Below are 23923 nucleotides of genomic sequence, written 5' to 3' on the forward strand. Positions count from 1 at the left end.
GCTCTCGGCCCTTCTGAGTCGATTGAGAGTGGAAACGGGGCTTCCTTGAGCCCTGTGGAGCGAATTGCACCTCCCCAGCCTGGAAGAGAGTTGCTGGCTGTTCAAACAGAGACAGACGCCGAAGTGGCTCAGCTGGTCCTGTCTGAGGGTGTGACTGCAGCAACGGAGATAGATTCTCAACTTCGGGAAACATTACTACAACAGGCTTCAAAGGTATTGCCTCAAGCTATTGTTTCCAAGTTAGCTCGGGCTGATAGTCTACCTCAGTCTCCTCCTGTGGCTAGTGGAGTGATTAGACCAGCAATTGTGACGCTGGAGTCACTATGGGATATGGTTTACAATATCCAAACCTCTATGCAAACTACTTTAAAGCAGAATTCTTCTGATATTGAAGTTCTTTCTGAGGCTGCCCTGCTTCAAGCACAAGTGACTGCACAGCAAACCCAGAAATTGGAACGTGTGGATATCAAAATTCAAGAAATGGGATCTATAGAAACAGCTTTGGTTAAAGACAATAATTTCCTACATAAACGACTTGAATACCTTAAAAATCAGACTAAAAGACTTAACCTTAGGTTTCTTAATTTTCCCAAATCGCCATTAATTTCTCCTTTGGAGATGGTTAAAAAATATTTGGTGGACATCCTGGGAATGGATAAGGACTCACTCCCTCCCATTACACGGGCTTATTACATCGGGAGTACTGGAGTGGTGGTGGGAAATCCCCCCGTAATAGGGGAGGGAATGAATCTTACCTCATTCCTAGAAAGCTCATTAGAAATAGTTACTCAGAGGTTAACTCTGCTTGCCACTTTCGCGTTGGAGCCTGATAGGAATGCCGTACTACGGCTTTCGTTGAAACACTTAGAAAATCTGTTTTTGGGCTCAAAGGTCTGTATCTTTCCAGATCTCTCACGGCCTACACAGATGAGACGAAGGGCCTTTTTGGAACTTCGCCCCAGGGTGGTGGCATTGGGAGCAAATTTTGTTTTGCGATTTCCTTGTTTTTGTAATGTGGTGCTTGAGGGTAAACATTTTCAGTTTGTAGATCCAAAACAGTTGAAAGAGTTTATTGATGCAAGAGTTGATATGAATATAGTAAACCTTCCCTAATTTAGCAGGCTGGGGTCTGAACCAGAGGAAGCATCTATTGATTATTAATTTTTGTATTTTTTTTCTTTTTTAATTTCCTTAATCTTGGAATCAAATTTCTTTAACTTGTGGACAAATGGGCTGTAAAGATATATACTTATCATTTTTGTTTCCTAATGTTAAATAATGCCAATTGCATATTCACTTTATGTGGTGATATATTGGAAAATTAAAAAAAAAAAAAAAGAATGAGATCATCAAACTTTGTAGGTAATCAATAGAAATAAAACAAAATAAAACATGGAAAAGAAAATAAGATGATACCTTTTTTATTGGACATAACATAATACATTTCTTGATTAGCTTTCGAAGGTTGCCCTTCTTTGTCAGATTGGAAATAAGCAAATGTTGGTAGATGACAGTATATATGAGTGAAACATCAAAGCATTTCAGTGACAGTCTATATGCATGGAGACAGGAGGGTGACAATTTTCAAGGCAATGACAGTATATCTGAGTGGCAGATATACTGTCAGAAACGACAGTATATTTCGGATCTGACGAAGAAGGGCAACCTTCGAAACTAATCAAGATATGTATTAAGTTATGTCTAATAAAAAAGGTATCATCTTATTTTCTTTTCCATGTTTTATTTTGTTTTATTTCTATTAATTACCTTTAAAAGTGGACTAATACGGCTACCACACCTCTCTACTCAAACTTTGTAGGAAGCTCACGCCTCGTCAGTTCGTCCTTAATCTGGGGGGATATGCCTTGCCAAAACACAGTGGCTAAGCTCTCGTTATTCCATTCCAGCTCAGCTGCTGGGTCCGGAACCGAATGGCATAGTCCCCTAGGGTCTGTGTCTTTTGTTGTAGGTTCAGTCAGTGGCGTAGCCAGAAGGCAATTTTTGGGTGGGCCAACAGGTCAGATGGGTGGGCACCAGGGTTGCCAACTTTTTGAAATTGAAAAACTTGCCACCTGATGCCCCACCCCATGCTCCACCTCTACCCTACTCCCAATAACTTCAATGAGGGTAGCAGTGCAGGCTTCAGTGACTGCAGGCAGTGGTGTGCTGGTAAATTTTTAACAACAGGCTCTCTCCCCGGTCCACCTCGGTGCCCCCCCCGTCCACCTCTGCGCCCCCCCCCCAAAATTGCAGAGCTGGCTATAGCCGGGGGTGGGGGGGGGGGGGGGCAATGCATTACTCTCTCCAGGAAAAAAAAATTAAATGATCCCAGGTTCCAATCTAATTACTACTTAACATTTCTAGAGCGCTACTAGGGTTACGCAGCGCTGTACAAATTAACGAATAAGGACGGTCCCTGCTCAGAAGAGCTTACATCTAAAGGATGTTTAATGTGGGATAAAATGCCATAAATAAGTAAATAAATATAAACTTTTAATGTTGAGCACCTGATTTTCAAAGTGAACATATTCCAAACACTATAATGAAAATAAAATGATTTTTTTTTCTACCTTTGTTGTCTGGTGACTGTTTTTCTGATCATGCTGGCCCAGTATCCAATTCTGCTGCTATCTGTCCTCTTATCTCCATTTCCAGGGCTTCCTTTCTTCCTTTCTTCTTCATTTCTGGTCCTCAGCTTCTGCCTATTTTCTTCATCCATGTGCAGTTTTTCTCCTCTCTTCCTTTTCCCTCATCTCATCTCCTTCCTCACTCTTCTCTCCCCGCCATCCATGTCCAGCATTTCTTCTCTCTCCCCTCCTCTCCCCTGCCCTCCATCCACCCATGTCCAGTGACCCTCCTGTCCCCTGCCCTGCATGCACCTATACCCAGTGATCCTCCTGTCCCCTGCCCTGCATGCACCCATGTCCAGCAGTGACCCTCCTCTCCCCTGCCTTCCATCCACCCATATCCAGTGACCCTCCTCTCCCCTGCCCTGCATGCACCCATGTCCAGCAGTGACCCTCCTCTCCCCTGCCCTCCATCCACCCATGTCCAGTGACCCTCCTGTCCCCTGCCCTGCCCTCCATCCACCCATGTCCAGTGAACCTCCTGTCCCCTGCCCTGCCCTGCATGCACCTATACCCAGCAGTGACCCTCCTCTCCCCTGCACTCCATCCACCCATGTCCAGTGACCCTCCTGTCCCCTGCCCTGCCCTCCATCCACCCATGTCCAGTGACCCTCCTGTCCCCTGCCCTGCATGCACCTATACCCAGCGATCCTCCTGTCCCCTGCCCTGCATGCACCCATGTCCAGCAGTGACCCTCCTGTCCCCTGCCCTCCATCCACCCATGTCCAGCAGTGACCCTCCTCTCCCCTGCCCTCCATCCACCCATGTCCAGTGACCCTCCTGTCCCCTGCCCTGCCCTGCATGCACCTATACCCAGCAGTGACCCTCCTCTCCCCTGCCCTCCATCCACCCATGTCCAGTGACCCTCCTGTCCCCTGCCCTGCCCTGCATGCACCTATACCCAGCGATCCTCCTGTCCCCTGCCCTGCATGCACCCATGTCCAGCAGTGACCCTCCTCTCCCCTACCCTCCATCCACCTATGTCCAGCAGTGACCCTCCTCTCCCCTGCCCTGCATGCACCTATAGCGACCCTTCTCTCCCCTCCCCTCCATTCACAAATGCCCAGCGACTCCCTTCTCTCCCCTGCCACCCCCTCCCGAGTTTGGTGAATTCAACTCCCTCCCTCCTCCCTCCCTCCGGATCCGGTCCCTTACGTCAGCGACTTCACAAATTCTCCGGGGTCGCTGCAAGCGCTGACTCTCCCCCGCTGGCGCTGCAGGTTCGTGATTCAAAATGGCCACCGAGACTTACAAGGGCGGCCTCCAAGACTTCGGCAGAAGTCTCGCGAGGCCGCCTCTGGAAGTCTCGCGGCCATTTTTAAAATGCGAACCTGCAGCACCAGCGTGGGAGAGTCAGCGCTTGCAGCGACCCCAAAGAATTCGTGAAGTCGCTGACGTAAGGGACCGGATTGGGAGGGAGGAAGAGAGCTGGCTCATGCAATTCAACAACCAGCTCGCAAGAGCCGAGCAAAGTTAACAACCGGCTCTTGCGAGCCGGTGCGAGCCGGCTCCAGCACACCACTGACTGCAGGCCACATTGAGGGCTAGGGGGAAGTACAAGAGATTGCACTCTTCAGCCTCTATTGAGCCTCGGTCCCCTAACACACATACTTAGCCTCTATAGCAAGACCAAACACTTTTCAGCATATCTCTGCAGTTACATGCTGTAGAAATGATCCCAGAAAGTATAGTCTAATATTAAATTCTGCAAATGAATTCTGCATCCACAGAACCCCCTGGCTTTCCCCAATGGGTGCAGAGCAGAGTTAGGACATTTTCCCATAAAACTCACCATAATCTCAACAGCCACCATAGTAAATAAAACAATCTTTAAAACAAAATGTCACTCATAACCTAGAGCAAATCTGCAATGCCGGTACTAAGTTCCAAAACAGGGATCCTACCTATGAAAAAGGCATTGCCTTACATATTACATCTATTGGGAAAACTGAACAAACCAAACTTACTACAGAAGGCTACATAGAAAATTCATGCTAACAGAATACCTCACACACATGGAACAAAAATGCTAAATATAGAATAATTGACTACAAATTATAAAAATAACTAAAACCCCAGGAAGCCAGACCTTGCATGCAATACAATACCAGAAAAACAGAAAGAAATGCATTTCCTCCTGTGCAAAATATAGAGATAGTACGTGACAGGGATGGTATTAGAGGAGTGCAACTGGAGCAATTGCTGTTGGTCCCCTGACCAGAGAGCCACAAGCATGATGGAAGCTGAAGGCAGTGCAGACTGGTGATGGGCTTTGGGGTTCCCTCCCAAATTTATGGCCTGGGCTCCAGCCATGGGCTCCAGCCATGTCTAACATCAGCTCTGGCAAGATATACATTCCAAATCTGACATATTCTAATCAGAAAATAGAAAATAAATTTTTTTTTCTACCTTTTGTTGTGTGGCTATTTTACTTTTCAAATCAACTTGGTCCTAGTCTCTGGTTTCTTCTTTCCTCTGTCTTAACTTACTCACCAGAGTCTCCTGTCTATTTGTCATGTCTTCTCTCTCCATGTCCACCATTCATCTCCCTTCTCTGTGTCCCCATGGTTCCTTGTCCAGTATCTCCACTATGTTCAAATTCCTGCATCCATCACCCTTTTATCCCCTACCCCTGTGTCCAGCATCATCCCTTGTGTCCCTATGCCCTCCCATGTCCAGTACCTCCCTTCTGAGTTCCTATTCTCCCCTATGTGTAGTATCTCTCCCCTGTGTCCACATACCCCTCCCTCCCAGTGTCCAGCACAGCCTCTCTTTTCCCCCCCCCCCCCCCCCCCCCCCCGTCAGGCATTGTCATCCCCATATAGCATCTCACATCTGTTTCTGTATTTTCCCTTTCTCCCTCACCCACACCAATGTCTCTCTCTCTTCTGTGATCCCACCTATCCAGCTTCTCTCCTTCTAGCTTTTGGCTCTTTCTTCCACTGTGAGGTAAACATTTGTCTCCCTTTTTTTTCATTCCCTTGACCCGTCATCTCTCTCCTTCCCTCTAATCTCTCCCCCTGGTACAGCACCTCTGTTCCTTCCCTCGAGCCTCTAGCTCCCCCCCCAGGTCTAGCACCTCCCTTCCTTCCAGCCTGCCCCCCTTGCAGGTCCAGCAACTTCCTTCCTTTCCTCCAGCCCCCAGCCTCTCCCCTTTGTAGGTCCAACACCTCTCTTCCCTCCCTCCATCGTCGTCCCGCTATTACAGGTCCAGCACCTCTCTCTCTCTTGCTTCCACCCCCCCCCCATAAGTCCAACACCTGTCATTTGCCTCTAGTCAGCTACTTCCGCCCTTTTGGAGGTCCAGAACCTCTCTTCCTTCCCTCCAGGCAGCCACCCACCCACATACTTGGTCCAAAACCCTATCCCTTCCCTCCAGCCAGTTAGCCTTCTCCCCCCCTTGCAGGTCCTGAACCTCTCTCCCTTCCCTTTGGCCTCCAACTCCCCCCCCCCCCCCCCCCCCACTGATGCAGCCACTGTCTCCCAGCCCGCCCCACAGGTCAGCATTACTCCGTCCTTTCCCCCCCCTCATTCTCACTGCGCTGCTTCTAATTTAAATTAAGGGCACCAGCCGACAGCGATTCAGAGACGGAGACCCACTCCAGGGCGTTCCCTCTGCCACGATCCGCTCTCTCTGTTGCAACTTCCTGTTTCCGAGAGGGCGGATCGTGGCAGAGGGAACGCCCTGGAGTGGGTCTCGGTCCGTGAATCGCTGTCAGCTGGTGCTCTTAATTTAGACTAGGTGCTTTGAGGTGGGGGTGAGGGAGGAAGAAGCTGATTCACCTCGGCCACCACTCGGATCGTGGAAGGCTCCGGAGTCCGGAGTTGATCTCGATGAATCTCTGCTGGACAGCGCCCTTAATTTAAACCAGACGCTTCACGGTGGGGGTGATGGAGGGAAAAGAAGCTTCATCTTAGCCACCGCATGATGCCCAAATGCGATCCACTGTTTTTAGGTGGGCCTTGGGTGGAAATGGGTGGGCCTGGGCCCACCCAGGCCCACCCGTGGCTACACTCCTGGGTTCAGTAGCTATGTAGCTGCTGGCGTAGTTTTACCAGGTTCCTCGAAATCCTTTGAAAATGGAGAAGAAACTCAGCCAGATTGTTCAGTATAGGGGAGGCCCAGGTAAGGGCAGGACCAGAGAGAAGGGAAATGAGATAGGCCACTTTGGCCCTATAAAAAACAAAGTCTCATGCTTGTATTTCAAATACAATTTGACATTGGTTCAAGAACCCCTGGCAGGTCTTTGGGTTCCCCTGGAAGTGAACAAGTGGGGCAACGCAGATCCCCACACCACTGGGAGCAAAAAGTGGTCCAGGTTCTGCGACAGCAGGTGATGCTGCTTCTAGAGCTACCTCTCACCCATGGATATTGTCCATCCGATGGGTCAACATTTGGATGGCCCCAGATAGATGTTGCAGCTGGAGCGTAAGCTGCTGCTGCAGAGCAGGTGACTCCATCAAACTCATGGTCTTCGCAAGCTGTTGTGATCCAGGGTGGTGAGCCTTGGGACCATAGCCAGTGCCCTGACCATGGCAGACAGGTCACCTCCAAGGGAGATAAAGAAGAGGCAAGACAGGAGTTAAGCACAGCAGTCAGCAGGAGACAAGCGGACTTGGAAATCAGGAACCAAGAGACCAGAAGACTTGGCAAACAGGAGCCAGGAGACCAGCAGACTTGGCAAGCAGGAACTTGTTGCAGAAGGTAAGGGAGGAGAGGTCACGGAGCCCTTAAGGAGCCCCTGGCCCCTGATGTCAGAGCAAGGTGGCCTCTTCCGATTCTCACCTCAGGGCTTTTAAGTTCCAGGCAGGGGTGCGCATGCACACGCCTAACAGAAACGCCGGCACCGCATGAGTAGGGAGACAGCCAACCCGGAAGCACCCTGTAGCATCGAAGAAGGGAAGATGGAATGATCCCAGAGATTTGGGAGGTGAGTTGGGGCATGGGTCATGGCAAGGCCGTGACACTGGTCACATTTTAAAGGAAAACCCCATGGTAGGTCCAACATAATCAACAAGGAAATATGTCCTTCTTCTAGGTTCAAGTAAGGTAATCCACTAAAGCTACTATGCGGATTCACTGCTAGAATTTGCTAAAACTGTAGATGGCATAAATGCATGTGACAAATTTCTAAAAAAAGATATCCACTCTAGAGCACCAGTAAACACCAGAACCTATTACAACATAAATCAAATTCTTCTTGACCCATAACTACATCACTTTCAATGATGATGTTGAGCTATAGATCCTAGGTACTACTACAATATGCCAACCTTTTCCTGGCAGAACTGGAAGAGACATTTTTGAATAAATACCAGACTATGCCCTTCAAATATTACTGGTAAATTGATTGATTTTGGAGAAGACACTTTCGAATAATTTCACAACTTTTCTAAAGCATCTCATCCTTCAATTATTTTCAAAATGAACTACTCACCAGAAAGAGTTAACTTTTTGAACACCCCTATTTCTGTCAACATCTATTCTATTCTGTTCTATTGTGCATTTGTATCCCACTTATGGCAACATGGAATCAAAGCAGGTCACAGAAAGAAATTAACAACATCTTGTTAAGAATACCAAAATATTATCATAAATCAAACATTAAAATATTTATGAAATTTTCAGAGCTTTAAGAAAAAGCAAGTAAGTGGGTAATGTCTTTATCTGAATAGGTATATTATTCCAAATTGTACTTGACTGAATCATAAACGAGCCATCCAAAAGTCTGTTAAAACAATCCCCCCCCCCCCCCCCCAATATTCAGCCATCGGTGGGCAGTGCTGTTAATGTCTGCCGTAGGCGTTGAACCTTGATATTCAATGTCAGGTCATATCTGGTCACCAACATTGTATATCAGGGGCGTAGCCAGACAGCAGATTTTGGGTGGGCCTAGGCAAGAAGTGGGTGGGCACCAAATGTTCTCTCCCCCACTCCCACATCAAAATAATATCTCAGCTGGTGGGAAAATGCTTCTCTCCAGTCTCCACCTTGGTAGTCTGCAGATGGCATGCACTGAAAACTGAGCATGCGAAGGTGCCAGTATTGTGGAGAGCAGCATTTTCATTACCATGTGCTACTGTTGGATGGGCCTGAGCCCTAACTGGGTGGGCCCTGGCCCACCCAGGCCCACATGTGGCTACGCCACTGTTGTTTATTCATTTTTTTAAGCCAGCTAGCACATGCCCGATATTCAGAGCTAACCGGCCATTCCTTAGCACACAAAGTTAGGACTGCTATGTGTGTGGTCTTATTTATGAGCTAACACTGGCTGTTAGCTCTGAGAATTGAGAGCTAACCAGACTGTACCCCAAAACACCTTTGGAATGCCCCCAACATTGGCAGCTTGCATTTTGGCGCTAACTGGTCTTTTTCAGCGAAATAACATTAAATGCCACAAAATGACCGGTTAGCCACTGACAAGTGAGTTAACCGGTTAACTCGCGCTCAATATCGGCTGGAATATCTCTAATACTAGGATAAGCTACAGTTAAAGTAGAATGAAAATGAAAACAGTGCCTTACTACAGGGTAGGTTAAGAGTTGCATATAAGGAAGTCTTCTTCTGTACATACCTACTACTACTACTACTACTACTATTTAGCATTTCTATAGCGCTACAAGGCATACGCAGCGCTGCACAAACATAGAAGAAAGACAGTCCCTGCTCAAAGAGCTTACAATCTAATAGACAAAAAATAAATAAAGTACCTGAGTGTAATGACTGCAGGTGATGTTTTCTGAGCACTGGGCCATGTGGTAGTTATACAGCTGTCCTTCTTTGAACCAGAGATTGATTACGTCTTCAAAGGACATGGATCTGTCAAGGAGGACATGGATGTTCCACCCAACATGTTGGTTCTGAGTTCCAGCCAGGTGTTGACCATTGGAAGAATTGTCCATAAGACAGCTGGCTGCTCTCTCATGTGCTAGCTGAGCCAGTTTCTCACTCCACTCCTACCAAAAGGAAACAAGAACAGAGAACCGGAGGAGGTTGATATTCCAGATGACTTATGAGGTTAATGTCAAGATGCTCAGCAGACTGTTATACAGTTATGTAAAAGTGGTCTGGAAGACACACTGGGACATACCAAAAAGTAAACCAGATAGGGCCGATATTCAGGGCTATGGGGCTGACCGGCGGTGAGGCCGGATATTCAATGCTGGGCTATTTCCGGTGACTGGCAGTGAATATCCAGTTTATTTTTTGCCAGTTTTAGTTAAAACAATTTTTATTGAACATATCACATACAGAGAAAAGCATGCCAAAAACAATACACAGACTGTGTTCAATATTTTTGTATTCCTTCCATCTTTTAATTCCCCACCCACCACCCTCAACCTAGACTGCTTTAACATATCAAACTCAATACTATATTAATAACCTATAGCCAATACATACTACCAATATCATTCCTTCCCTGTCGTCTGAAACCAAGTTCTATGCCCCTCGGCCAGGAGCAGGCAGCATGTAAATGTTAAATTTCAACAATCCACCACAAACTGTGACCGAAAACTTAAATTTTTTGGTTACCCTATGCACACCCCTGAGTTAGAACAGAAGGCCCCAAATCTGTTGGCCCTCTCCCCAACCCCCGTAAGGTGCCTCTCTCGATAATGACTGACATAGGATGACACAAAGAAACTACCTCCCAACCCCCCTCCCTCCCCCATTTAGCCTGAGTAACCTCCAACTCTCAAATTCAAGGAACATCAATCTCATTAGTTAGCTTGAGTTGCTGGAGTGGGACTAGCCAATGCTATAAGTTTATTAAGAATATAACTTCTAGCTTTAGGAGACATTACATTAAGATATCCTATCCATGTTAAGAAAAAGTTGTTTTGTCTTTTGAAATTGAGCAAAGAATCCTGGAGTTCCATCAAAAGTAAGGCATGAAAGCGGTTACGCCATTGCCAAAAAGAGGGGCCCCTCTCCAAAGTCCAATTTACCAGGATGCATTTCAAACCAACCAGATATGCCTTATGAGCAAGTGCACTCTGATGAACTGTTCCTCCCTCTACCGGGGTTTGACAACCCAATAGAATACATTTTGGCAATTGTCTGACCCGATATCCCCCAAGCCTTCCCAAAAACCTAGTTACCCTACACCAGAATGCCTTAATAGCCGAGCACAGCCAGAAGGCATGATAGAAATCATTTTGGTTCGCCCCACAGCGCTTATAGTGAGCCGAATCTAAGTACCCCATACTACAGAGGCGTGATTGAGATGTGTATTTTTTGCCAGTTTAACTTAACCAGCCAAACTAATATTCAGCACTGGCTGGTTAAGTTTATAGCAGCCAAAGGTAGGCCTGGTATTTGGGCAGCCCGATTTGACTGCCAAACTTAGCTGGCGATATGCTGAATATTTGCAGCTAGCCAGCTACAATGCGTGATATAGCCGGTTATCTGCTATGCGCTGGTTATGAATATTCAGCGGGAGGTAGCCAGCTATCCCCCACTGAATAATTGCGAATAGCCAGTTAAGTGCTATTTAAGCAGCCAGGTTAAATAGCGCTGAATATTGAGGGGTATTTGTTTTACCTTGTATGGTCGAGCTGGACCACATAAATAGCTGTCATATAGTTAAATGGATAATTTTTCAGCTTCAAGATAATCGGGTAAGTTATCTGTGTAACATTAAGACTGCATAGTCAGCATTGTACAGTAACTTAACTGCATAAACCGGCTGAAAATTGCTTAAAGGTAAATGGACAATTCATCCGGTTATCTTAGTTTCATTTCGATGACTACCAAGATAGTGTACAATAAGAAGACTGTAACCCTATACAATGACAAATAAACTATGCATGAAAGAGGCAGTAAGAGAAAGAGACTGGGAAGGGAGGTTAATAAATAATTAATGTGGACTGAGTCCCATTGAATACTGTCCTCAGGACTTTTGAAATCAAAGGTCATGAGCAAGTTGGGGTACCAGGAGACCATTAAGAAAAATCAACAGTGATCACAGCGACCCATTTATTTTTGGCAGCAATTGACGCTGAGTTAGAGAGTGGTATTTAGGACGGTTGTTGCACCTATTCTTGGAGCTTTTTGCTGTTTCATATTAAATTGAATGATTTTCGTGTGTGTTTGGGTCTTTTCTATTTAAATTTGGAGTTCTTTTCTTCAGCTTTGATGTTATCATGTGCTGTATATCAAGTATGATTAATCATTAAACACTGGATATTATAGAGAAAATGCAGATTAAGATCAGCTCTGACAGCAGAATTGCCAACTGAACTCCATCTCATCATTAGATTTAGACCATTCCTGTTTCTCTAGAAAACATTTTATTGAAATTCAAGCTCCTCTTTCAATGATGGTGTCTTTATTAGAAAATAGGTTAGGTTTCAAAAAAAAACCTTACCAAGTTGAGACAAGACTTTCCCCTACTATGTGCAAGCAGTTCACATGTCCAAGTTCCAATTTTCTTCTTTCCACCAGAAAGCCTGGTGTGAATTCTCTGATCTGTGGTGAGGGGAAGAGATTTACCTCTGTATAGCCCTAGGCATTGACCCACAGTAGGAATCAAACTCTCTCCAGGCACTTGAATGGTGTTACAAACAGCAACTGAATTTTTGTACATTTTCCTCAACTACAATTAAACCATTCTTTTTTCTCCAACTCCAAAAAGAGTTGACTATTCTTCTCCATTAGTACCAAACACAATGCCAAACAACCTTTCACCTCTGGGTCCAGAGTCCTAACCTCCCAAGGGATTCCGATGATGTACCATACTGTCTATAGCTGTCCTTTCAAATGCCCTTCCCCTGGATCCTCTCCACTGGTGTTCCAATCCTTGAAGGGTCTGATTGCTGTAGGGCAGTGCTTCTCAACTTTTTTTCCTGGAGGGCATACCTAACCAGCTGGTTTTCAGGATTACCATAATGAATATTCATTGTACATTTGCATATATTGGAGACCCATTGTATGCAAATCTATTTCATGAATATTCATTGTGGCAGTCCTGAACGTCCAACTGGCTACGTACGCCTCAAGGAGAGGATTGAGAAACACTGCTGTCAGGTTTCTGGAAAGAGGACCACATTTCTCACACCTCTCCGTTATGGGATAGCTGGGCACTGCCTCCCTTCTTCCCTCCTGCTTCCAAGATCTCACTAACTAGGCAGCACTTTCTTTTGCATTCCCAGCTCCTGACATCCTTTTAATTCAATTCTCCTACTCATCCCTCTTGCTAAACAAATACTGTACCACACAGACCTCTTTAGTGGGGAGTGCCCATAAAGTAACTTTGGATCATCTATTTCTAGGGCCCCTACTTGAGGGGTCTTTTACTAAAGCTTAGCTCGAGTTATCTGCATCAGAGCCCATAGAAATAAAATAGGCACTGCTGCAGATAACTCGAGCTAAGCTTTAGAAAAGACCCCCTTGGAAATATCCCTTGCTAGAAAAGTGGATCAGGTGATCATCTTACACGAACCAGATGTGCTGCAAAAGATTAAGACTGGACTGATATCAGAGATGCTTCTAATGATCATATTGTTGGGAGATTTCAATTTGTCTGACATGGATTGGAACATCACGTCTGTGGAATCGGAAAGAAGTAGGGAGATAGTGGATGCCTGTCAAAGTGCCTTGCTCAGAACCCATGAGGGAAGGGCCGATGCTGGATCTAGTGCTCACTAATGGAGGTAGTGTTTCCGATATCTGGGTGGGTGTCCATCTATGTAATAGTGATCATCACACCGTATGGTTTGATATAAGGGCGAAGGCAGAGTACGGATGCACAAAACTCAAAGTACTGGATTTCAGACATACTGATTTTGATAAAATGGGGGAATATGTGAAGAAAGAGCTGTGGCGTGGGAAGGCATTGGAGAAGTGGAAAAACAGTGGTCCAAGCTAAAGGCTGCTATAAATATGGCGACTGATCTTTTTGTGAGGAAAGTGAACAAAAACAAGAGAAGCAGGAAGCCTATATGGTTCTCCAAACAAGTAGCTGAAAAAATAAGAGCAAAAGAGGCTTTGTTCAAGAAATACAAAAGAACGCATCGAGTGGATCACGGAAAAGATTATCGGATTATCGGCTAGCGAAAGTGCGAGCAGAAGAAAAAATTGCTAAAGATGTAAAGAGAGGTGACAAGACTTTTTTCAGATATATTGGAGAAAGGAGAAGAGATAGGAATGGAATTGCGAGACTGGAAGATAATGAGAATGGCTATGTGGACAGTGATGAAGATAAAGCGAACATACTAAACAATTATTTCTCTTCGGTGTTCACGGAGGAAAATCCTGGAGAAGGACCGCGGTTGGCTGCCAAGGGAATGTCTTGGAATGGAGTGGATACTGCGCTGTTTACGGAAGAAAGAGTTTATAAACAGCTGGAGAATCTGAAGGTGAACAAAGTTATGGGGCCGGATGGGATACATCCCAGGATACTGAAGGAGCTCAGAGAGGTCCTGGCGGGACCTCTTGAAGATTTATTTAATAGATCTTTAGAGACGGGAGAGGTTCCGTGAGATTGGAGACGAGCGGATGTGGTCCCTCTTCACAAAAGTGGAGACAGGGAAGAAGTGGGAAACTACAGACTGGTAAGTCTCACGTCGGTGGTAGGAAAAATAATGGAGTCGTTGCTGAAAGAAAAGGATAGTTAACTTTTTAGAAACCAACGGGTTACAGGACCCGAGGCAACATGGCTTTACCAAAGGAAAATCCTGCCAAATGAATCGTATTGACTTTTTTGACTGGGTGACCAAAGAACTGGATGAGGGACGTGCGCTAGATGTAATCTACTTGGACTTCAGCAAAGCCTTTGATACGGTCCACCACAGAAGACTCGTGAATATGCTGAAAGGGTTGAACTTAGGACCGAAAGTGGTGAACTGGATAAGAAATGTGTTGACCAACAGGTGGCATAGGGTGGTGGTAAATGGAATCCGCTCGGAGGAAAGGAAGGTAAGCAGTGGAGTTCCTCAGGGATTGGTGCTGGGGCCTATTCTGTTTAATATATTTGTGGGAGGGTTGGAAGGAAAGGTGTGCCTTTTTGCGGATGACACGAAAATAGCCAGTACCCTGGAGGGAGTAGAAACGATGAGAAGGGATCTCTGAACGTTAGAAGAATGGTCGAGGGTCTGGCAGTTAAAATTTAATATTAATATACTCTTCCGGGGTGACTAATTACCGTCCGGTTTCCACAGGCTTGTTTCAACAAGAAACCTGTTGACACTTAAAGTATAGGCTAAAAATATATATAACAGTGTACTGTGAAACAAAAACAATTTATTTTATTATTTTAAATATGCTAATAGTGCTCAGTAGAGGGGGTTATGTCCACAGCACTCATTCGCAGTATGTACTGCTTTAAAACCCCTTTAAAACATCATTGCATACCACCTCCCTGTCCTATTCTCTACTACATCAAGTATAACACTAGTACTTGGATGTATCTATTACATCTAATAAAAGTAGGAGAAATATTGAATAGATGTTGCATCTCTTTACGTGAGAAAGTTGGATTTTAGTCCCGAGTTTAGGGAGTAGTAACGCTACGGTTATGTTTTTAACCACACTAAGGACGGGGCTCTCCACAGGACGCTGATACATCTGAGCACAGCTACTGTCCCGGAATGAGCTAAGTGGCAACATCTATTCAATATTTCTCCTACTTTTATTAGATGTAATAGATACATCCAAGTACTAGTGTTATACTTGATGTAGTAGAGAATAGGACAGGGAGGTGGTATGCAATGATGTTTTAAAGGGGTTTTAAAGCAGTACATACTGCGAATGAGTCCTGTGGACATAACCCCCTCTACTGAGCACTATTAGCATATTTAAAATAATAAAAAAAATTGTTTTTGTTTCACAGTACACTGTTATATATATTTTTAGCCTATACTTTAAGTGTCAACAGGTTTCTTATTGAAACAAGCCTGTGGAAACCGGACGGTAATTAGTCACCCCGGAAGAGTGTATTAATATTAAATTTTAACTGCCAGACCCTCGACCATTCTTCTAACGTTCAGAGATCCCTTCTCATCGTTTCTACTCCCTCCAGGGTACTGGCTATTTTCGTGTCATCCGCAAAAAGGCACACCTTTCCTTCCAACCCTCCCACAAATATATTAAACAGAATAGGCCCCAGCACCAATCCCTGAGGAACTCCACTGCTTACCTTCCTTTCCTCCGAGCGGATTCCATTTACCACCACCCTATGCCACCTGTTGGTCAACACATTTCTTATCCAGTTCACCACTTTCGGTCCTAAGTTCAACCCTTTCAGCATATTCACGAGTCTTCTGTGGTGGACCGTATCAAAGGCTTTGCTGAAGTCCAAGTAGATTACATCTAGCGCACGTCCCTCATCCAGTTCTTTGGTCACCCAGTCAAAAAAGTCAATACGATTCATTTGGCAGGATTTTCCTTTGGTAAAGCCATGTTGCCTCGGGTCCTGTAACCCGTTGGTTTCTAAAAAGTTAACTATCCTTTTCTTTCAGCAACGATCCGCCCCGGGTGTCAGCCCCCCTAGGCACGCCACTGCAGAGAGGGTGGTGGATATGTGGAATTCCCTCCCGTGGGAGGTGGTGGAGATGAAAACGGTAATGGAATTCAAACATGCGTGGGATAAACACAAAGGAATCCTGTTTAGAAGGAATGGTTCCATGGAATCTTAGCGGAGATTGGGTGGCGACGCCGGTAACTGGAAACAAAATGGGAGCTGGGCAGACTTCTATGGTCTATGCCCTGAACGTGACTGAAAAGATAGGGATGGGATAGAGTGTAAATTTTAAGGGGCTTCGATGCTTGCCCAGTACTGTTCTTGTACTAAGTTCTGAAACTGACTTCTATGGTCTGTGCCCTGAGAAAGGCAAATCAAACTCGGGTATACATATAAAGTATCACATACCATGTAAAATGAGTTTATCTTGTTGGGCAGACTGGATGGACCGTACAGGTCTTTATCTGCTGTCATTTACTATGTTACTATGTTTCTGTATTTCTCTCACACAGAAGCAGTTCTACAATGGCCTAAACATAGTTTTATATTAAACCTTGATCTGGTCACTGGGAAATACATCCTCTGTAAAAGAAGATCTATGCCAGCTAGATTTACCATATAGCTTTACAGAGAAACTGAGCCAATTCTGCCATTCCACTGATTGCCTGCAGGACTTACAATTCCTGTTGCTTAATAAACTGGAACTACAAATCCATGTAAAACTAAGACTAACTCAGCCTCTCCTTACAAATGCAACCCTTCTCTAGGGCAGGTAGGTTCTAATCCCTTTCTGGGTTATTGGGTTCTTAAAAATATGATATAATAGCTGGTGCAGTGTACAGTAATAGCCCATCTATGTCTAGACAAGTCCCCTCCTTAATGGCACGTACAAAATCAAATCCCAACCCAGGAAATGAGTTCAGTCCAAGCTTGGAGCAGTGTTTCCTTTGTTGCAATTTTTTTTTCAAACACAAAATCCAGGGCTACATGAGCAAACATCAACAGCACAAGTTCCTCAGTGAATAGATGTATAGCAGGTATAAGGCATTATAGCAGCAAACTGATTTCCTCCCATTTGGAATTCTTTTCTGGCAACCCAACACAGTTCATCCTTTATGTGACATAATACTTACTTGTGTCTTAGGGTTGAGTTAAATACTCAGATTTCCAATATGCCCCATAATCCTTCAAAGTGTCCTGCTGCAAAACTGACCATTGGCCAAGGAGTAAAGTCTTAAATATACCCTTTGCCATTGAGAAACTAACACAGTGATCTGTTTCTTCTCTGGCAGTCACTCCAGAGCTCCTCTCTACAACAGTGTCTCTCTGAATACTTCCCAGAATCTCTATGACCCATTATAACACAGCTCGATATTATGCGGGATTGTTTACAATGCGGTCAGAGCTTGGACCCCCAGATTTTTCAAGTATTTCAGATGCAAGCTAATTATTCTCGAACTTGTTAGAGTACTTTTAAACAACACAAGGCAGTACTGGCAAAGTTTGGGAGGTTTAAAACATAGCATTAAATGCTAACATAGAAATATCTAAAAAAAAAAAAAGAAGCATGGTCACTCAGTACAAGACAAGCTAAAAGCTTTAGATCTTTTAAAATCAGGAAAAATGCAACCGGAGGTGTGCAGATATGTGAGCATCAGCAAGTCCACTCTACGGGGGTGGATCAATGACAAAAACAAACTTATAGCAAACAACAAGCGATTTTGATGCTGATGAATATCTCCAATGAAAACAGCTAAAGCAAGCAAGTGATAGCCTCCTGGATAAAGCCATGTTCACTTGGGTACAGGAAAGAAGCTATGGGTGGGCCTGGGCCTACCCATTCTCAGCTCAGGCCCACCCAATTTGCTGAATCCTCCAATCACTGCCAGTTAGACTGCACTGCAGCCCAGCCTTTCAGTAACTTCAGCTGTGGATCAGCTATGTACATGTAAAGACAGCCGGCAGAAAACATAGCAACTCTCCCTACATGCCTAATTTTTAGTGCAGTGCAGTGCTTGGGTCCAGGAGTGGAAATGGAAGTCGCAAGTCAGGACTTTAGCTGCACTCTGCTCCAAGGTAACTATACGCCAGTGTAACGTGGGCAATTTACCTCATCACCATGGCTGCTCGAGTACCGCTGCTGCTGGAATGCTCTGCAGTCTCTCTCACTGTCTAACGTGGCGGTGCCTGCCTTGCCCCTAGTGTCCCCACGGCCTGCACACTGGAAAAGTTTTTTATGGCTCAGATGGCTTGGTCTCCTCCTCTGTACCACTTCAACCCCAGGCCTCAGGCCCTCAGCACTCCCTCTTGGCCACAAATAGGCACATGAGCCAGTCTGTAGTGCTCTGCATCTGCCACCACTGCACACTGACTGCATAGTGTGCATACCCAAATAACTTCTTTTGGGAAACAGAACTCCAGATAAAACAAATGTTTTTTAATATGTGTATTGCTGTGGACTTCTGGTTGGGGCTAGGCTGTGACTGCCTTGGGGGAAAAAAGTATATTTAATGTAGGTATAGATTTCTGGGTAGGGGTGAACTCAGTATCCAGGTTAACTCATATTCGGAAAAACAAAATATGGAAGCGCTAAACCCCTAAGGGAAAAGCTACATTGGCTTCCACTTAAAGAACGTATTGCGTTCAAGATATGTTCATCATTCACGGAGATGCCCCAGCCTACATGTCAAACCTGATAGACTTGCCACCCAGGAATGCTAAAAGATCATCCCGCACATTCCTTAATCTTCACTTCCCCAGTTGCAAAGGCCTAAAACATAAACTAACTCATGCGTCAAATTTTTCTTACCTGAGTACTCAGTTATGGAACGCGCTGCCACGCAACTTGAAAACTATATATGATCTAACCAACTTTCGCAAAACTCTGAAGGCCTACCTCTTCAACAAGGCATACCACAAAGACCAACAAATGTAAATGCAACACATCTCCACTTTACCTACAATCGGATCTGTTCTTTTTCATATATTTGCTTGTTTAATTCTTTATTGTATGATGCACGACCTTTTCGCAATACTAACTGTTTATTTTCCAATCCATTATCCACCAAGAACGATACATTGTAAGCCACATTGAGCCTGCAAAAAGGTGGGAAAATGTGGGATACAAATACAATCAATCAATCAATAAATAAATAAATTTTTTAAATTGTATTTAATGTTGGTAGGTTTTTGGGTGGGGACGGGCTCAGTGACCAGGTTCAAATAATTTTTCAAAACACTTGTATATTTCATATTGGTGGGCTTTTGGATGGGGGTGGTCTCTGCAGTGCCCATCAGTTAAAAAAGAAACAATTTTATTTTTAATGGAGGTGGATTTCTGGGTGGGGTTGGGCTCTGCAGAGCCCAGGACATTAAAAAAACAAAAGGTTTTATAGTTAATGCTCGTGTGTTTCAGGGGGAGGGATTGGGAAGGGCAGGGCAGGGGAGATGCCAGACTATGGGAGGATAAGTAGGGGGTAGGACAGGGTTGACACTAGACTACAGGAAGGGATGGAGGGGTAGGGTAGAGCTGATGCCTAGCTATGGGATGGATGGTGGAGAAGGGAAGGAAAGGGCTAATGCCAGGCTACGGGGATGGATGGGGGGTAGGGAAGGTAAAAGAAGAGAAGGGCTGATGCCGGGCTACAGTATATGGTTTATGTTGATGCAAAGTAGCTGTTGGGTAGACTACTTAGAAATCCATCATCAAGTGCATTCTAAAGCATTATTTTGTAGTATACCAAGAAACACTAGTCATACCTATATACATAGTACCTACCCACCCATATTAGCTCTGGGCTCACCCAAAATGTCAGGTCTGGCTACACCACTGCTTGGTTTACCCAAGCAGAAGGAACACCTATCTCTGAAGAAATAATCAAGAGTCAAGCAGAAAAACTAAAAAAGGAACTGGACCACCAGAGCGGGCTACAAGCAAAGGAGAAGGAGAGGAGTAAGGGTTGGCTTACCCGATTTAAAAAGAGGCATGGCATCTGGAAAGTTGCAATTTCAGGGGAAGTTCAATTGGCTGACACTCAGGCAGTTGATGATTATCCACAAAAGTTAAAAGGTATCATAGAAGAAGGAAAATATGTTCCAGAGTAAATTTACAATTACGGCGAGACAGGACTTTGCTATTGTATACTTCCTGATCAAACACTAGCCAGTAAATCTGATGAACAAAAGGCGCAGGGTTTCAAATTGATGCGCTAGTGACTGGGGCCGTTTTTCCCACGTGCCAGGGCCCTTTTAACTGCGATGGGTAAAAAAAAACCCCGGCACACATGGCCATGTGGTTAGAGAACTCTTACAGCATAGTAATCATTGGATGCGGTGGGGAGCCCTTACCACCACCCGCTGAGGTGGCGATAAGGGTTCCTGTGCTAACCTGGCAGTAACCACTGTAAAAGCAATATCTGGTGGGGGTTTCTTTTTCCCCCGGAAATGGTGCATGCTCAGGGTGGGACTACCACTGGTGGCCACATTGGGCTGGCAGTAGTCCTGGAAAAGCGAGCGGTAAGCCTACATTGGGCTTACTTTCGCTCTGTAAAAGGGCCCCATAATACTGACTCACTTACAATGCAGTATAAATATTTGAACCCCATCTTCCGCTTTGTATTGGGTCTATGCTGTACTCGTGACCTAGTTCTTGGGACACACCCAGACACACCCAGACAGTCAGGTTTTCTGGATATCCACAATAAACATCATGCATACAATGGAGGCAGAGTATACAAATCTATCTCATACATATTCATTGTAAGTATCCATAGCAACCAGCTGTCTTGATGTGTCCCAATACTGGATTGCGTACCTCTGATATATGGACCTCGGAGGGACATAGCTGTGGGACCAGGGTCAAAAAGGCATGGAGCTATAATCCTAATACCAGTTGATACATGTGATCTGCAGGGGAGAGGGCCATGCATGTTTCCACTATTATTGTGCATAATATAACAAATTATCCAATAACGTTTAGTGTGCAGTTAGTATAATATCGTTCAACTATAAAGAAATATTGTGATCACACTGTTGCACTTTACTGTGTTATCTCCCTGAGAACAGGCCTGCAAAGCCTTGGAAAAATTATCTTCCCTAATTTGTTCCCTCCCTACCCTGATACGCTTGTAAACTGCTCTGAATTGAATTTGTTCTAGGTCTATAAATACAGCTTAAGCTAACCTCCCTCACCAACCCGCCCCATAGTTTACTTTTTAACTGGAAACTGCTTTGAGGGCAAGACTTGTTTTTGTTCCTTCACCACTTACTTAAACTAGGCTATGACCCAGACTGACCCACCAGAAACTGCTGGTGGATAGGAGAAAAGATTCATTTATATTTGTTAATAGTGTTAGCTAGAATGTTATAGATTGTGATACTTTAAAAAATATCTTCTACTTCACCGTTTGCTAAAAAAAAAAAACACAGAAAGAAAACAACCAAAACCAACAAGCCTTCTCTTTTACAAGGCTGATTCCTCACTAGTTAATAGCTCTCTCTGTAGCACACATCTGTCCTAAGTTATTCAGTGTAACAGAGGTGAGACTTTTTGATTTTAAGCAGACTGGGAATCAGGGGCGTAGCCAGATGGTCAATTTTGGGTGGGCCTGAGCCCAAGGTGGGTGGGCATGGAATTCTTCCCCCACCATACACACACACAGTCCCCCCCTGGTTTGCTCCTCTCTCCACCCCTCCATGCCCACAAACCCTAAATATTAAATCCTTGAGCTGACAGAGATCCACAAACCCTGCCAGCTGAAGATTTCCTCCTCCTCCTTGAGCAGCCAGCACTCTTCCAAATGGCAGCTGGCAGCACGCATACCATGCATGCTCAGTGCTTTTCCATGTGCAAAAACTGAGCATGTACAGAAGGGCTGGTCTCAGCCTCAGCTCAAGGCAAGTGCTGCTAGCTGACATTTGGAAGAGCTCTGGCTGCCCAAGGAGAGAAAATCTTCAGCTGGCAAGGTTTGGGGATCCCCACCAGCCACAGCAAGTGTAACAATTTTGGGTGGGCCTGAGTCCAAAGTGGGTGGGCCCCTGCCCACCCAGGCCCACCTGTGGCTACGCCACTGCTGGGAATCTCTGATGCCTGCTTTACCCCTTAATTTGTACATGTTTAAAAGAGAAAGGGATTCTCTGAGGCCCACTTGGAGGGTAATTTTATAACAGGTTGTGTAGGCCAGGAGGCCAATTAAGCACCTATTGTAAACCTATTTTATAAAGACATATTGAACAGAATTTTAGAAAGGATGTCTAGCTCTAAATATAGTCCAAATCTGTACATCAGGATCTGCTGACATACTGCCTGTTTTAAAATAGTGAGAAATGGACATCCAAATTCTAACTACATCCTGCATGAACATCCATTTTATGATTGGGCAAGACAAGGGACATGGACGTCTGCATGGAATGTCCATATTACAAAATGACCACAGAGACTTTAGGCCCACCCATTCTTGGCTGAGGCCCACCCAACAATTCAGCAGTGGCTGCTTTGCTCCCCTCTCTCACTCTCTTCCATATGCGGATCCGGCATTTGCCTCCGCTTGCCCACCCATGGCCTGGCAACTTCCCCCTCTCTTTAAGCTTCCCTCTTCCCAGTTTACCTCATCATCTTTGCAGGCGAGGGCAGTGACGCGCATCTGTTACCTGTGCTGGCCCTACAGGCTTCCCTCTACCATGTCCCACCCTCACTGATGTCACTTCCTGTTTACTTTCTTGTGGGACATGGCAGAGGGAAACCTGTGGGGCGGCATAGGCAGTAGCTGTGCGTTGCTGCTGCTGCCCGTGTGGGAGCTAAGTTACTGTGGGGAGGGGGGGGGGAGTTGCTGGGCCGTGAGTGGCAAATGCCAGATCCAGGGGTGGAGGAGAGGGAGCAAGATGCATATAAAGGGGGGGGGGGGGGGTATTTTGGGAAGGCTCACCCAGAGTACCAGGTCTGGCTGTGCTACTGGTGTGAAGGAGCAGCCTAAAGGTTAGAGCAGCCTTCTGAGAGCCAGGCCGTAGAATCAAAGGTTGCTGGTTTAAATCCCACTGCAAATTTTTGTAATTTTTTTTTTTTCATTGTGAGCCCTCCAGGGCAGGAATATATATACTTTCTGTGACTTCCCTTACTCCACTCAGTCGAAAACTGCTCATCAGATCACCTTTCTGTAACCTGGATGTGCCAAGTACCAAGTCTAAATACAGTCATCTATCTTTTTGAACATGGATGTCCTTTTCCCTTCTGCAATTGGATCTGGTCATCCACCAAAAAATGTATTAAATTAGTCTAAAAAAAAGTATCATCTTATTTTCTTTTGTATGTTTTGTTTTATTTCTATTTGTTACTTTAAAAAATGGACTAATATGGCTACTATACCACTTTACTCAAAAAAAGAATAGAAAGAGAAAATTTCTACAAAGGGACTCCAAAAAGATATGTTTCCAATGACTTTCTAAAAAGCATAAACGATGTATACTCTTTTACATGTAGCGGAAGATTATTCCAAATCAAGACTGCCTGATAAAGAAATGATGTTTCTACAGTCTTTTTTAAAATCACGGATGTAAAAGATGGAAAACTCAATAAATATCGATCAGAACATCTTTATGTATGACTTCTGGGTTTCAAAGTAATCAACATACTATGTGCATGGGAGCAGAACCATACAAAATTTTAAATACCGAACAGCTTAATTTAAATTCCATACGGGAACAAATTGGCAACCAATGTAAGGATATCAGCAAGGGAGATACATGATAAAAATTTGTACAGCTAAATATAAGTCTAGCTGAAGTGTTTTGTAACAACTGAAGTTTCTTATAATTCCTCGCAAAAAGCCAGTACAAAGA

General features: G+C 44.8%; 1 protein-coding gene across 3 annotated transcripts in view; it reads right to left on the reverse strand.

Annotated features, from left to right (window-relative positions):
- The window catches only part of LOC115470438 (C-type lectin domain family 18 member A-like), a 221084-nt gene that overhangs the window by 118817 nt on the left and 78344 nt on the right, over positions 1-23923 (reverse strand). For all 3 annotated transcript variants that reach the window (XM_030203619.1, XM_030203618.1, XM_030203620.1), the window contains exon 3: positions 9339-9584. In XM_030203619.1, coding sequence (XP_030059479.1) covers positions 9339-9584 — 246 coding nt within the window. The remainder of the gene's footprint in view (positions 1-9338; positions 9585-23923) is intronic.

The sequence above is a fragment of the Microcaecilia unicolor genome, chromosome 5 (genome assembly GCF_901765095.1).
Source record: "Microcaecilia unicolor chromosome 5, aMicUni1.1, whole genome shotgun sequence".
In the NCBI taxonomy this organism is placed as follows: Eukaryota; Metazoa; Chordata; class Amphibia; order Gymnophiona; family Siphonopidae; genus Microcaecilia; species Microcaecilia unicolor.